Here is a 16619-nt window from a genome sequence, read left to right as displayed (position 1 = left end):
AGTAAGTGTAAGTGGATTACTCTGAAGCACAGAATCTAATTGAGGTTGGAAGGCATCTCTAGAGGACGTCTGGTCCAACCTCATCTCGCACTTAGATCAGGTTGCTCAGAGCCTTGTCCAGACAAAATGTCCATCCTTGGAGAACACACAAACCCTCTTGGCCCTCGTTGCAATGTCTGAGCATCCTCATGGTAAAATCCGTTTTCCATGTGCCCACCTGGAATTTGGTGTGACTTCAGACCGTTGCATCTCACCCTGCTGCTGTGCGCTGATGGTTAAATGCCCAGCAGTAAGGTGACAGAGTTTTAACAGCTCTCTGTAAAACCTCATTCTCATGGGCATGTGAGAAGTGCATCACCCTTCTCACTGAACACCTTGTAGCAAGGCATGCTTCATTCTGATAAAAACCAACCAGAAAAATTCACACCCTGACAAAATATCACACTGGCCTCTTCTTTCTGAATTCTTCCTTTTTCCTTTTTTTTTTTTTTTTTCCCAAATAAGAAAGTCGAGTTCAAAGGAGAAAATGCACAGCCTGCTGGTACATACCATTATAGCGATGTAGTGCCTATAGGGCAAAGGAAGGGGCCCGTCCATGCGCAACATATAGAACTGGCTGCGGAGGAAAGACTCCAGGTACTGCGTGTGGATGCTCATGACTTGCGTGATGTTGTCCAGGCGACCAGATGTGGAGTATTCTTCCACAAGAAGATTAGTACGTTCATCCAAACCATTTGCTTGCATAACCTTAAAAATAAGGTGGACAAATTTAGCAGAAAATGAGATTTTGGCCAACTTTAGCCCTGAAGAGAAACATATTGCACTATGAAAGGTTTGCTTGTGTAAAAAAACTTGCAGCTAATTCTGGAGATCCGGATGTATGTATGTAAATATACGTGCCTGTTTGCATGTGAATATGCACATACAGATGCTATTTGTATACGGGGAACTGAAGAACACTTTACACTGTACCTCTGTTGTTTTAATATGTTTCTACAAAAAAACAAAACAAAACAAAACATTTTTTTTCTGTAAAGCTTTCTGAAAAGGATAAGAACCCTCAGACGCTTAAAGTCAGATTTGTGTGAGATCTGTAAGGAAGCAAAATCTAAATGGAAAGTAGAGTCTTTACGGATGTCAGCCTGTACAGACACACATCACCCGAGCATTCAGCCCTAAAAACAATTTCAGAGTTAATGGAGAGGAACGGAGTTATGTAACCAAATTATAGAAACAGTCTGGCAATCTACTCCTTCTGTGTTTGTATAATTGAAGAGGAGATCAAATGCTAATTTGTCCATAACATTCAAGTATTATTTAGAATAGGAATTTAACGCTTTCTTTAAACAAAAGCTGTTCATTAATTATTCCAGCCGATCCAAATCTTGGGCACAAGATGAAATGAAGCAGTACAAGTAAGTAGCTCTTGAATTGCAAGCCCCAACACAGAATTAGTGCTATTACTCAGTGTTTATCACCAAGAGCAGCCATTCTAAACATGCTCGCCATTGAAGCTACAAGCAAAAGGCTAAAACAGCTATTCTGAAACTGCACAGTATCAGAACAGCAAATGCTGTGGAATGGGAAACCATTTCAGCTAGTTCACTGCACGGGAAGATAGAAAGTGCCTAAAACCAGGAAGACACAACTCTTGCTAAGCTATTTTATTTAAAGTACGTTTTCCTTCTTTCTGACGGGCTGATGAACGTACTGTGTTTCATATCTTTTTCCATCAAATCTCGTCTATATGCAAAGAAACATGAACAACATGAACTCCCTTTTCATTTCTCACCACCGCGGTTCCCTGTTTTAATTTGTGGGCCCAGAGAGAAAGAGAAGACACAGTCAGGCAGCCTCATAAATTTTACATGTGTTGCTCTTCACTCCTACAGCTTTTCTTTGTTTTGTACCAAAAATGATGCCTCTTCAGTTTTCTTTAGGAACGTTTTTACCATCAAAACGTTATTCATACATTATAGATCATTCCATCTCACTCACTATTACATATCCATCATTCCACTCTAAGGAGTCCCCTGTATTTTTAAGCAAGCTTATTTTCCAGGTATTCAAGATACGTCTGTCTCATTTAGTAGTTTCTTGGGAACATTCCACTTTTCAGTCCCACTGAGAAGAAATTCTGCTGGCAGAATTGAAATATAATCCTGTAGGGCTGCACTGTTGCTATGTGAGGCACAGCAATATGCAGCATTATTGCTTCTGAGATTTATCTCCACCTATACTATCCTTTTCATACTGTGTATGTACTTCCTCCTGATTTATTACCATCCATGGATTTACAAAAACGCTTTTTTATTCTTCTTGTAAAGCCTTATGGCACTTTTAACAGGATGCTTTACAATTAATTTGTTGTTACTCTGTCCATATTCTTTTCATTATGAAAATAAAGCAGGCTTTGATAACAGCAGTGTTCTTAGCAAGATTTGTGAGACACTTAATGTGTGACCAATCTCTGGCTACGTCCTTCCTATGCACTACATTACTTAATGCCATGGAATAGGGGGACAGAAGTAGCTGTTTGCTTAACAAACAATATTTAACATTTGTTTGTGACACTGCCTGTTTTATTCCTACAGGTGGAGGTTCCATCACTGGTAACCGCTGAGGTTACTCCTGCTGAAGGCCCAGTGCTTTCCTTGTGCACTGTTAGCTAGCATTTTTTCTAAGTGCTTTGGTTATGAAATGAGTTCATTTAGAATCCTCTCAAAATGTTATATGTTAACACTTTAATTACATTCATTTTTCTCCTGTTCGTGCAATTATTGTCTTAATGAGAAAAATCAAGTCGTTACGAGGTTCAGCATCTCAAGTTCATGTTTTATACACAAGTGAAGTCCTTCTTGCAAGTTGGGCTGGCTGCAACTCATTCTGCTCCCGCTTTCTCAAGTCTACAAGGGTCATTTTGACATATTTTTTTGCTTCATTATGGTTTTTGATGCCAGGCTTTAAACTGACTCTGTTTGGTTTTAGTTTCAAGTCTTCAGTGTATAAACAGAGAGAGACTCAAAGAACAGATATCTTATCTTTCAGAAATTTCTTTTTGGCCCTTCTAGCATGTGACTTATCTGCCTGTAGTAGTAACTACTTAAAAGCAAAACAAAAAAGGCCCTGGTTTTATAGTCTGCCATCCTAAACAATTCATCAATCAATAAATAATACTCTGGGAAGATTAATATCAGGGTAAAAGAGCTACAGCAAAGGGAAGTTTCTATTTACTGTAGCAAGGTGCAAACCAAGGCTTAAGTTGAACATTAAATCATGCACAGAAATCTCGAGTCTGAAGTCAAACCGTTCCTTTCGACCATAAATTCTCTTAAAGAGCCGCAGTTAGAGTCTAAGAAGTTAGTTATATTTTTAGGTTCACTCAGACTGAAGGTCAGAGACTGCCCTGAGAGCTGTATAACCGTACTGCTGCAGTACCGGGTAGGTCTCCCCTCAGGCCTGACATTATGGGTAAGAACTGATCATCCCCCACAGAAAGAGCAGAGCCAGCACTCAGGTGTCTCAGGGAGTGTGGACAACTGAGAGCAAGACCACTGGCAGCACTCATATGAAAGGACAGCACGGTTCTTATCCACTGGAGCTTGCTCTGGATAAACCACTGCTTGTGCTGACAACGGGACTCATCCAAGTACTTACCACTGGGCAAGCAAGATGTAAAAGTGTCCTTCAGTGTTTACATTAAAAAAAATAAATAAATAAAAAGCTTCCACACAACCAGCTCAGCTAAAACTTACTTCGTTCTCTGGTATAAAGGCACTTGGTCCTCTTGTTAACGGTGGAGAGACTTGGACTCTTTTTTCCTGCAAAACAGACACATAATTGTATCAGCACAAGGAATAACACATTAACTCGCCTTATCTTGCAAGATTAGATCCTAAAGGCCTTGACTTGGTTCTCTTCCCAAGGCCACCTGCATGTTTTACAGCCCAGTGCACAGGTGAAGTCATCACACCACCATGCCGCTGTGTCTCCCGCGTTTTGCTCGAAAGAGCTGTATGAATTTTGGCAAGGGACAAGACAAAAAAAAAAATTGATCCTGATTATTTTATAGGTTGGGTTAAAGATACAGGGACAACAGCAATCAAAAATGTGGCACAATGCTAAAACTGGCAGTTTACTAGATGGAAGTTCGGAAAGCAGAGGGGAGAAAAAAACCCTATCACTACCATTATGTGCACAAAGCCCACACTTGGGAAATTATAATCAAAAAGTTGTTTTTTCATTATGAGAATCTAATTAGATTCTAAGTGTTTAGAAGAGCATAAGCACTTTGTGTGCCAAATCCAGTCTTGAAAAGCCCATTCCCCCCCCTATATATGCATCAGCAAGACCCAGTTAAAGACTCCTTCTGAAGAAAAAGACAAAAAGACTAAACGTAGTCTCAGCTGCCAAGCCCAGGGAAGAATAAAACATGCAGTACACATCTTGATGTGCCAACCACAGCTAGAAAAATGGCAAGAGCCTACAAATTATTAAATGTCCTTTGATGATGTTATTTTAAGTATATGATAGGCAGGTAGTGTAACAAGAACCAGAGTACTTTTGGTTTACCAGAGATATGAAATTGAACTGGGAAAAGTGACAGAGGATTTCACACTGTTGCCACTGACAGAGAGAAGGTGAGAAGGGACCTGGAGAGGTTTCCTGGCTCTCCAACCCACCTGGAGGGAAGAGGAGCCCTTCCAGCATCACTCCTGACCAACGTCCATCTAACCTGCTCCTGAAGACCCTGAGACAGCAGTTCCTCTCTCTCTGTCACTACAAAGTTTTCCTAACGTCTCATCTGAATTCCCCTTGCAGTAATTTAAAACACCTACTTCTTGCCTTCCTTCTTTTCCTCTTTCCAGCGATATTCCACGTATCTGGAAACTATCGCTGCGCATTTTTTTAAGGTCACTAATGACAACACAGCGCAAGTGACTCTTAATAAGTTACCCATCAACAGCAGTATCAGATTTGCATGCCAAATATTTCATGCCCCTAACATAAAAGTCTGAGGTTTTCCATAACAAATGACCCTTAAATACCTCAATGACTCTACCAGACAGCCTTACGTGTAATGGCCACGTACACAAAGACCAGCGTGGGTCTGAGAGCGAGCGTGCCACCGATTTCCACACAGGAACATGAAGATGCTAGAAATGCGTAACAACTGCTCTGTGTCTTAAAAACATCCTGTCCTTTTTTTAAATTAGATTATGAAAAAACATGCAAAAAACAGCAGTGATTATTCAGGAAAGATGTTCCAAAACAAACTCTCTCGACAATTACATTTGTTACTTTGGAATAATTAGCTGTTAAATGATGAAGAATGTACTCATGCGTGCTTTCACTTATTTTCTGAAATGAGCTGAATCCACTGCGTAAAAACAAGGAGACAACTCACTGTGACTACTGCCTGCTGTCACAGCCCTACAGCACTGCAACATACTCCTTATCAGTCACGTATATGTGGTCTGAAGTCCTGAAAACAGTACAGGGACTGGATACCTGCCCATGAGACCCCTTCTCCACATAGCTGTTCAGGACTCAGAAGGGATCTTCTAGTTCTATATGCACCATTTTGCTAGCAGTCCTAGCTAGCTACCTTTATCCATTCAAAAAAAGAAATCTTTTCCAAATTACTTCGGATGTTGTAGATTTCTTGTTTTATGAAGGTTACTTGGATATTAGACTTTGAAAGCCTTCGTTTCGTACCAAGTATCTGGAGGAAACAGCTTGTGTGAGGGAGACGACTTGGACAGCTGCAAACCTTTAGCCTTTGGCATAAGGGCACATCAAAAGCAGTGCTGAACCACTGCTTCCACCAGTGTGCTGGCTGAGCTATGCCCCACTCTGCCTAGCTGCCCATCTAGGCCAGAATGGGGCAAAAAGCAGTGTTATTATCCCACTTTTGGCAGGCTATGGCCTCCGCCCCCTGTGTTCCCCATTCAACACGGCTGCCTCAACGCTTCAGGTAAGGTACTGGAGGTCTATACCAGTCGCTTCCATCAACAGGGAAGTTTATTTTGCCTTCACGCCAAAGCTTCTGGCTTACTGAAACGAGTTAAAACGAGCTTGTTCTTAGGATGCTATTAATAAAAAGACGGGAAGTTTGCAAGCACTCAGTTAGATAACGTCTTTGTGGAACTGTAGATAAAAACCACTGCTCCTGGGCATGCTGTATATGGAGCAGGGATCTAAGACCTACCCAAGGACTCAAACATGAAAAGCTACACATGGGAATTAGAAAGCAACGGTTTAGATATACGGTCCTTCATGATGGGAAGTTCCCACAAAGCTTTTTTTTTTGTTTCCCAAGAAAGCTGCTTCGATTTCCTGCTCAACTCGTCCTTGCAGGTTACGCTGGCTGTTGCATACTAAGTCAAGCAGGGTCCCAAATATCTTATTTCAAATTGAATTCTTATGCTAAATGACTGAACCAAGGAACAGGTTGCTCAGCAACTGCAACACCATACGCACGTCCACGAGCCATTTCTGCTTCGTGTTCCTCCATCAACGCATTGCTGGAGTATGAATAAGTGAGAAATAAGTGATCTCAGAAGGTTTGTAACCAACTCCATTTACATTAAGAGTCATTTCTGGGGGTGCTGATTAGGAAAGAGAATAACAAAGTGCTTTAAAGATGAACAGAGAAGTAGGCCAGGGAAGGTTTACTGGCAGAGGGGGCCCACTTCATGCCACAGTGCAACCTCCACAGCGTCACGCTGCGGTGTGACAGACAGACAAATCTACGTGCCTGAGGAGCTTTTATCCATGGCTTGCTTTCTGTCCTTAAACTGTACTTGGAACAGTGTCATGAGCTAAATATTGGGAATCAAAGGATTGTGAAATGGAACTATTTTCCACATGAATGTCCAATTTGTACTCAGCAGTGAGAAACACCTTCCTCCTTGGATGTGTCCAAAGCACCCCTGAGCCAGAAGCTGAATCTTGTGACGGGACAAGAGGCAATGGGTGCAAACTGGCACATGGGAGGCTCCCTCTGACCACCAGGCAGCACTTCTGTGCTGTGATGGAGCACTGGCACAGGTTGTTCAGAGAGGCTGTGGAGTCTCCTCCTTGGAGACCTTCAAAATCTCATGGACATGGTCCTGAGCAGCCTGCTCTGGGTGTCTCTGCTTGAGCCGGGGTTGAACCAGATGGACCCTGAGGTCCCTTCCAACCTCATTCCTTCAGTGATTCTGTCATCTCAAAGGTTGACTTTAGTTACTGTGGTGACCTCACACCTTCCCTCAAGAACCAAGGAAACACCGGGACACAGCGGTGAGGACAGGGCAGCCGGAGCCCCTTGGCTGAGAGCAAGGCCCTGAGCCACATGTGGGATCTGGGAGCACGGCTGGCCCGCAGCAGCTTTCCTGCTGGAGGCTGAAGTTTAGAGAAATAAAAGTTTCTTCCTCTTTGCTATCACATGAGTCACCATGTCCTGAGGCTGTAAAGAAATGACTATTTTTAGTAAGCTGTAAAAAGAGGCTAATTTTATTTGAAGCAGATGAAAACGGAGCCGTAATCTGGAAGGGCTGATCAAGCAGCTGGTTTAGAAAGCACATTTTTAATATCCATGAACACAGAAAGTGCAGGCAAGCAGAAAGCTGCTGGAGCGATTCGGGTGTATGGAGGCTTCAGGCAGAAGTAGTGCATATGAGCTATAATTCATCCTGCACTTCTCATCATGATGTGAGTGGGGGGAAAAAAATCACTGGAAAGAAACATTTTGTACCTCAAAAGGAAATTTTGTGAGCTGTGGCGATGCTGCCACTTGGGTCCTCCTGGGTCCCAGAACAGTGCAAGCAGCACAGGAAGGCTGGAGAAGGGCTCAGAGTCACTACTTCCACAAAAATCCCAACCACAAGAAAGACACCACGATCATAAATAGCACTAGATCAAATATAAATCCTAAGGGCATCCCAAAATCAGTTTCTGCCGAGGAGTAAACTTTTCTCCCCTAAATATGCAGGAATTTCTTTGGAGGAACGGTTATGAATAAGTATTTCCTATTTATTATTTTTACTGATTTTCCCTAATACTCCCCCCCCCAGACATGGAAAATGGGTTTTATTTCTGACTTTGAGCCACACTCATGCTGAGGTTACATTTCCCCAACTATTTCTTAGGCCCTCATTATCATCTATTTAAAAAAAAGTCATTACAAGCCCTCCCATCTCCAAACACTGTCCTGCTGCTTAATACCCAGGTTGCCTGCTGTTCTGCTTCACGCCTTCTCTCCGAGGTTTCCAAAGGGTAAATACCATTCACCCTCCACTTTATTACTTTGCTTTTCTGCTGCTTTATGACACTTCTTCCTCAGATGTTTCTCTGCCAAGGCCATTCCCTGACCTTGCACAGAACGTGCGTTTGGAATCGGAAAGTCCCTACAGTTTTCCTACTGCACAGAAGGGCAAAGGGTTAATTAAATCTCTGCAAGTTCAGCAGACTTCATCTACTCCCTTTAAGCATTTGATTGTATTTATGGTTTTTCCTCCTGTTTTTGATTTTTTTCCCCCTCTTGATTGTATTTTACTGGTACTTTGTGTAAATCATTTCTGTATACCTGCAAGTTCCCAGCATAGGATATTATAAATGCTCCTAGTTTAGGATTATTTGCCTATTCATGTTTTATTGTCTCCCTATCAGAAAATCATCAAAAGCATATGTATTTTTAATTCAATTTACTAAATTGCCTCTTAAGCTCCACTCCACTCCATAAAAACTTACTTATGTACACACACATAAATCTTTGCAATTTAGCATGCTGAGAAACCTTTTCATTAGATATCCAACATCCGCCCTTTAAAAATTTCTTGCAGCTACTCTATCCTGTGAATGTTACGTTCAGTTACAACAAAAACCTGTGCTGTCACTGTTGCTCTGTTGTACTCCTGTAACCATGTTCTGCACTTGTCTCTGCTTGCAACCCAAAAGGAACAATATGCTAAAAAATATGTATATGCATATAATGTGATAATCAGGGAAGCAACATGCTTGACTTTTTAAACTGAAGAATAAAGATTTACTCCATATTTTCTTTGACAATCTGACATTGTCCAATCAAGAGTCTACCTTGTTTTCTCTCTGAGGTCTTGAAGGAAGAAGGAATACATATTCTCATTACTCAATCTCAATAGATACTATTCAGAAGGTTGCTCTCTGAAAGAAAAACAATTTAGTTGCTAATCTTCCAGTAATACTATAGCTCCATCTTCCAAGCACCAAGATGTGCTGCTCTAAAAAGTAATCATTTACAGTATTAACAACATGCTTCAGCTCTTGGCCAGCTCTTGAAGAAGTTCACCAACTCAATTTTTGACAAAGACAAGTTTTCTGATTGCTCCCCATGCTCAGATTTTTTACTTGTCACTCAGAGTCCAAGATGTACTGCAAGTACTTTTCCTAGCCACAAACTTATTTCCTTCTTTCTTGACAGAAGGATCTTTAACCTTCTCTTGTATTATAATCTACAAGCAATTTTGCTACCATCTAGCATTTCTAAGGAGCTTTGCTATTTAAATTCAGTGATCTCTCTCTTCATAGATACACATTATTCTGCATTTGCAGAAACAACCTGGAGTCAAGTCCTTCATTAGAACACCTACGCCGAGGTGTCTCCATTTCAGCAAGGAGCCTCAACTCTTTTCCAGCAGAGTGAGAACAAGGTGCAGTAACATTAAAAAGCAGAGTTGAGGGCCACTAAAGACTCCCTGTGGCCTCCCACTTGGCACCCAACCGCCTTCCCAGAAGGGCATAAGCTCCCCATATGTCTCTACAGTATCAACTAGTCCCTATAGATGTCTTAGATACCCTCAAGCATCCTAAATGGTACTTAATGCCTACGTTGAACATTAAGGCCCAGTTCATGGAGTGCAGTTCAGGTTAAACCTGTGAACCAGGTTATCTGATGGGCTTTGTCAGCTGCACCAGGCATTTGGACACCAAGAGAGCGAGTGGAACTGGGTTCAGGGCTCCCTATCTGTGGCAGAATCACCCCAAAGGCATCAACTTCAGCCCAAGCTTGGATTTATTTTACAATTCTTCAAAATGGAAATATGCTGGTTAAATCTCAGACTTGATGCTGCAGAACCCTACTATTCAGCCTGGCACACACAAACACATTTTAGGTCACATGGCACAGGCAGCATTATTTACTGCTCCTGGTTAAGACCATACCTCCAAACTGGATCCTACTGCCCTTATTACTGCTTACTGAACACATTTCCATTTTCGGTTCTTGGGTGCTGGGAGAAGGATCCATCTCCATGTGCTCTGACCACAGCCAAACGCTCTGGGTTTTAGCAATACCTAACATAATTACAGGGCTATACTGGACTGCCTGCTTATTCTGTCCTCATGGAAGAAAGAAAGAAAGAAAGAAAGAAAGAAAAGAAAAAAAAATGAAAAAAAAAAAGTTATCTGAACACTGACTGTGTCCTAGCTTCTACTATCATTCAAAGCCATCCTTGTTTATTTCTACATATGCCAAGTTTCATTTTAATTTATCCACCTAACTGTCAGAAGAACAGTTCAGAAATGTGGCAGCAGTTTATGACACGTCCAATTCATTTCAAGTGGAAACTTTAATACTTCTCATAAATTTATAGAGGCTTAATATAATATTGAAAACTACACACAATCTTGCTGACTTGAAGGAAAGATGGACAGAGTTTACTTGTCTTCACATTTCAAGGCTCCTGAGAGATTCTGACTGAGAAGGACAAAAAAGCTTACATACCAAAGCTGTGAAATTTTGGAATTTATTGGCAAAGATTCATAGATGTATCATTTTTAATGAAATAAAATCTGTTTACAGTCTTTAAAGTGATAAATCAGAAGCTTTGCAGCTTCAGAAGGTATCTGCAAGTCATTTCAAATTAAATTTTGTTGCAATTTCAAAAATGTGGATCCACGTTAAAAGCATAAACTTGCTGTTCTCTTTCTCAAAACTATTTCTGTAAAGAAAAAAAAAAAAAAGAAACCAAGCCAAAAGCAAAAACATGAAGAGGGGTAATTTAAATAATACACAACACTATCTGCTGACAGTGCAGAACTCATCTTTAGGACTGAGCCTTCCTAAAATGGGTTAAACCAAGGACATATGTCCAGAAGTAACACAAGAGATGTTCACAGCAAACAATGTCAAAATGTTAAGGTTCACAAAGTAAAAGTCCTGGCCTACAGTCATTTGTTAACAGTACTTCAAGTGGTTTTGCAATGCTTTCTTCCTCTTAACAGACTGTACAACTCCAAAAAAGCAAACTAAGCGATAGAGATGAAAATTAGCAGAGGAAGTCAAACTGTAGGAAATCTTTTTTTTTTTTTTTTTTTTTCTTAGGGAACAGCATTTCAAAATATTTAAAAGTCACTTTTAATGTTAAGAATTCAGCATCTTTGTGCCTAACAGCTGATGAAGTGGTGCAAGGAGCTGGGAAGAGAGCCAGTGCAGTACAATTGATGTGGAGCTTTTGCTTTGGTAACAGGTTACAGCCCTTTTGGATTTCACACAATAAAAGGAAGCCTATCCCAAGTTCCCATCCCTCAACCAGCTATTAAGAACACAATCCACACTAATTAGAAACCAAAGGGCAGCAATTTCTACCCAACCCAAGATAGATGGCCAAGCAGCAGAAGTCCAAGAGCAGATCCTCAGTCTTTGAAAGATATCCGGCACCCTCAACCTACAGGAGAAAAACTAAGAAGTGAACACAGTTACTGGCAGAAAAGCCTCTCTCCTTTTTCATGAAGAAAACCTATCTACATCTACATCCTCTTCTAATCCCACTTGTGTTGTATCACCCTCTCTACCTATAGTTTCCAAGTTATTTGTTGCTACTAACCAAAACTAACATTCAGCTAAAATTGGAAGAAGACAAGCAAAGACTGCAAGTCTGATTGATGTGTTTGCTGCAAAACCCTGATTTATTTAAGAAGCCAAACCAAGAACAGATATGCATGTATCGTGTAGAAGTCACACCTGTAACTTAACTGTGATATAACTTAAGTACGGAGTACAGCTACCTGAGAAAGTAAGGCTCCTGACTGGAAAAATGAAATCTCTTCATGAGAAGATTTGCTCAACTAAAGGTGCCAACAACCAAGCCTACACATTGATTATCGATACATGAAAAGGATGAGAGACAAACAGACATTTCTTCTGTTTACTTGTTGCTAGAGAATCACTTCCATCTAATTTAAGTCAAAACCTAAATTCTTATCCATGCCCCAATCCTTATCAGAAATCATGGGTGAAATTCAACTGACCAAACACTGACACCCGAATCAGAATTAGCCAGATAACAACCAAATCAGAAAGCTGGTGTCTAGCTCAAGATGAAATGAAATGTGCCATAGCAAGGCTTGTTTTTCCCGTGCAGATGAACAGGAATCCGTGGGATACAAGGTCAGATGACACGATCTGATGCCAGGCAAGACCTGTAATGCTGTGAGACAACAAATAGTCTACTTCAGCCTCCAGAAGAAATGAGTAAATGCAACGAGGAACAAACAAAGCTTCTTGTTTATCAGTCCCTGGAGCAGACAAGGCGACCTCGCCTCCTGCCCTCCCTGCACACCCAAAGCTAACACTGGAGGTTTGTATGGTCCCCAGTAAATGCCCTCAGGACTGAAGATGTTCTTGTGATTGTTGGGATGACTCAAAATCCTACAAGCACGGCAGAAGAGCATTTGCTGTTTCTACAGCATCAGATATCAAGGGCAAAAGTTACAGTGAAAAACTCCAGCCTTTTAAGCTGGGACTTGTTTTATCTGTGCCTTGGCCCACTGCCACCTTCAGAATTAGCCCGTGTCTGACATCCCGAGACACAGCACCATTATGGAGCTTGGAGAACACGGTCTTTAGCCTCTGAATCGGCAAAGCAGCCTGCCTCAGGTCAACCTGCCTCATTAGCAGGCGGGCTGGTGATGCCACTAATGAGGAGTCTCAAGCAGCATGGCACAGCCCGTCACCCGCTGCCATGGCTCGCCTGTGTGAGGCCTACACAGCCGGGCCGGTCCCTCACATGGCCGCCATCTTCTTGTGGAGGGCGAGCAGCAACCATGGCCAGGGGTAGAACTGACCTCTGGTAGATGGCACAGATAAATGGCAGCTGCTTTGGCAGGCCTGATTAACACCGAATCATTAATTGCACTGATAGCACGGCCTCTTTACTGTGTAGTAACCAAATGGTTAAATACTTCAGTTCGTAAATGCGCACACAGTTATTGGGCACACTGCCAATCGGAGAGGCATAACTGGGGGATATTAAAAAAAAAAAGAGAGACCCCTAGGGTTATGTAAATCCATCACGTATCCCTGGCAGAACTGCTTCCTAAGAATGCTCCACTGAATTTTTAATAGAAGTATTGTCTGAAAATACATGCCTTGTAAGCAAGCAAAATTGAATGGTATTCATCCATACTGTAAATGTGTAACAGCGTCCTTCTACTGTGAAGGAAGTGGCTGGTATTTTTTAAATTCTATTTCAAGTATGCTGTTTGAAATATAAGATTAATCTAAGGGTAGTAAACATCAAAACGCTCCAACAATATATTTTAAAGAAAACCTCTAACAGTTTCCATTGCAATCCGTGCTGGAACATCTTCAAGTGCTACAGTATTCCAGCAGAGATCATCCCCACCAAGGATGTGCAGGAAGGTGCACTTAACTGCAAGCTACTATAAAAGCAGACTGGGAGAAGTGTTTAAACAGAGGCTGTCACCGAGGCTGCATTCTCTCACCTCTCCTCTGTGGGAATGCCGCCACATTCATTATGACAAAGCACAGAGACAAAAAAATCAGGCACTGCATGCCTTGAAATATAAAGATTTAGATTTTTACCAAGGATAAGACTCTGAAGGTTATGTCTGCGCTGCAGTCGCTAGAGCAACTGCAGCTCTTCCAGAAATAGTTAAAGCTAGCTATAAAGAAGTCTCTGGCTGGCAGCTCCTCGGGCAGGTGGGCACGTGGAGCTCGGCTGTGCAACCTGCTCGAGAAACCAGACAAATGTTAATTCAGTTGCTGCCCAGCTTTCGGTTTAACTGATGAAGCTAGACAGTTTGGACAGAAGAACATCATTTAGAGATCTGCCCACGGAAAGTATAACAGGTCCTATCTTTGCACTTTAATGGAAAAAATAACAACAATTTCCTCCTCTGATTAGAATCTCAGTCCCCCCACAGTTGCAGGGGAGGAAGCTGGTCTCTGACCCCTGTACCACCTCACTGAGATGATTTCCTTCCCACCTTCAACCACTCATATGATAAACTATCTGCAGAAACAAGGCTGCACTGGCCACACCAGTAGTGTGATGGCTGCTGTGTTTGTTGAGCAGCGTTCATTACCTGCGGGATATCACTAATGCTTCCTTGTGGCATCTCAAGGAGATGGGAAAATTGCAGAAGCCCCATTCTCCAAGAATAAGCCCATCATGTATCCCTGCTAATGCTTTCTCCCTGTAAGCCTGTGTTCTTGCAGTACTTTCAGCTGGATGAAAACTACTACCGAGCAAATAAATGGTGTCCCAGAATACGCAGCTGCAGAAAAATGCTTTCAAGCACCTTTCACTTACCAGGTACTATATAAAACCAAATTCTATTCTGAGACATAGGAAAGTCACACAGATGGCAGAACCATGGTTTTTCTAACTGCTTTTTTCCACCCATTTCATGTACGAAATGATCACACAAGTTATTTTAAATCTTTGTGCAGGAACTATCTTAAGACTTATGGAAGTAACTCGCCAAAATTCAGAAAAACAAACCTTCTTGTCCAGATCATTAAAAAAGAGGAAGACGTGCTCAGCTCAGTGCTAGTGCCTCCACAGCTAGCTCTCTGCCATCTTTTTCACACAGGATTACAGTAGCTTGGGTCTTGGAAAGCAACTCTGAACTGTTGAGCTTGCTGTCAGAAGCACGTCAAGATATTTTAATTTACGGCCTCCTGGCTGTCACAGTCCACACATAGCATGGAACGCTTCCAATAAAAGGATTAGGAACTGAGTAGCGAGTGACAAGGCCAGACAAAGCTACTAAACCTCTTCCAAAATGTGCAACTAAGCTGTGGAAATCCTTGTCATAAGATGGTGGGGACACCTGGAGTTTATGTGTGTTCAGAATGAAATGTTGGAGCTCACGGAAGAGAAATGCACAAACAGTTATTAAATATGGAAAAGCCAGCCCCAGCTCAGGAAGTTTTCAAGTTGCAAATACTTGGAGACTGGGAGGCAGCTCCAAGGGGACGTCACCATGAATTTGCTCAGATATATTTTTCTAATATAGGTATGAATTGACATCACCCAAACAAAGAGAAGCATTTTAGCTATACTGGCCTGTTGCAGGGAACAAAAAGGTCCTGCTACTCCAGTCTAAAGGATGCAGCCCACGTCAGGCAGCTCCTCAGCTGCTTGGGTGAAGACATTACTGGGCTATCTATGCAACACAGATGGTATTGCATCATTTACTTCGTAATTTTGAGTACCTTACACTTTAATAATACTGGTTTTAGGAAGGAAATATTTTTCCCTTTTCTGAATGTGCCTTATCAGAAGTCATATCCATTTAGAGCCGAAAAAATAAAAAAGCCCTGAAGAGTTAAAATGTGAAGACAAGCTAAGTACGTACCCTCCCTACTCACTGATGGGAAAAGGATGTTTGTTTAGATCAATATGTACCTGGAAGAATATAAGCAGGCATTGGCTATGCTACCTCACCATGAAGATCTTCAGCTGAGCTGTTCACATCAAAATTAAAGGCAACAGAAAAATATTAAAATACGAGGCTGACACAAGGCTTCTAGTTTACAGGAAAGAGAACTTGTGGCCATGGTTCCCTAAAACTCCACTCAGTGAAATGTTAACATGACCCACAGAATTTCAGAAGTTAATCCATTGCAAAGCTTTTGTAACAATGAGAAACCCCCTTAGCACAAGTTTCTCAGCTGAATGCTCATGTACAATTGATGACTGTCGAGCATCTTTGTTACAATTCCAATAACGTAAGGAACACTGATGCTGTTCTCCCTGCTCTGTCTGGAAAAGGATAGTCCCTCTGGATGTCCAACATGAACAATGTCCTCCTGCTTTAAGAGAAGCATGTTTTTTTGCCATTTTTATTTGGTCGATGACTCAAACAGAAAGAACGTGCCAGATGAAAAATTAAATCTCCCTGACTAACAGCTTTACCTCTAGCCTAAAGGTAGAGTTTCCAAGAGCAAGCACCTTGCTGCCTAAGCCAGGGGCTTAAGCCTTTTTTCATTAATTGACTCCTAAGCATTTTTCAGAAGGAGGTGTTATCTACACCATGCATATGAGTTTACTAGAATAAGTTTTCTTACACAAGTTTCCAGAAACTCCTTAAAAGAAGTCCAGAGAAAACCTAAGGGTGCCGGGGCCACAGATGGGAAACCATGGCTGAGCCCTTGTGGTTCGTCACCTGATAGGAAATCCTAACGTAGTTGTCAATTAGAACAAATTATTTCTCCAAGGAGAAAGACTGGAGATTGTTTTACAATAAGCAAGGAGCTGACACACCAACCACTTCGTGCTTGATTAGGCTGGGAGAGGTTTGGACAGGAGACTGATAGAGGAAAGGCTTCATCTTGGTAGCGTAAA

The 16619-nt window shown here is 41.7% G+C and overlaps 1 protein-coding gene across 6 annotated transcripts in view; it reads right to left on the bottom strand.

Moving 5' to 3' along the window:
• Positions 1-16619, bottom strand: part of SESN3 (sestrin 3) — a 45126-nt gene that overhangs the window by 16770 nt on the left and 11737 nt on the right. For all 6 annotated transcript variants that reach the window (XM_027467656.3, XM_027467661.3, XM_072032770.1 and 3 more), the window contains 2 exons: positions 3756-3821; positions 550-747 (listed from right to left, as the gene is read on the bottom strand). In XM_027467656.3, coding sequence (XP_027323457.1) covers positions 550-747; positions 3756-3821 — 264 coding nt within the window. The remainder of the gene's footprint in view (positions 1-549; positions 748-3755; positions 3822-16619) is intronic.

This window comes from Anas platyrhynchos, chromosome 1 (assembly GCF_047663525.1).
Source record: "Anas platyrhynchos isolate ZD024472 breed Pekin duck chromosome 1, IASCAAS_PekinDuck_T2T, whole genome shotgun sequence".
NCBI lineage: Eukaryota > Metazoa > Chordata > Aves > Anseriformes > Anatidae > Anas > Anas platyrhynchos.
The sequence above is the reverse complement of the archived record's forward strand: the minus strand, read 5'-3'. Positions and strand labels throughout refer to the sequence as shown.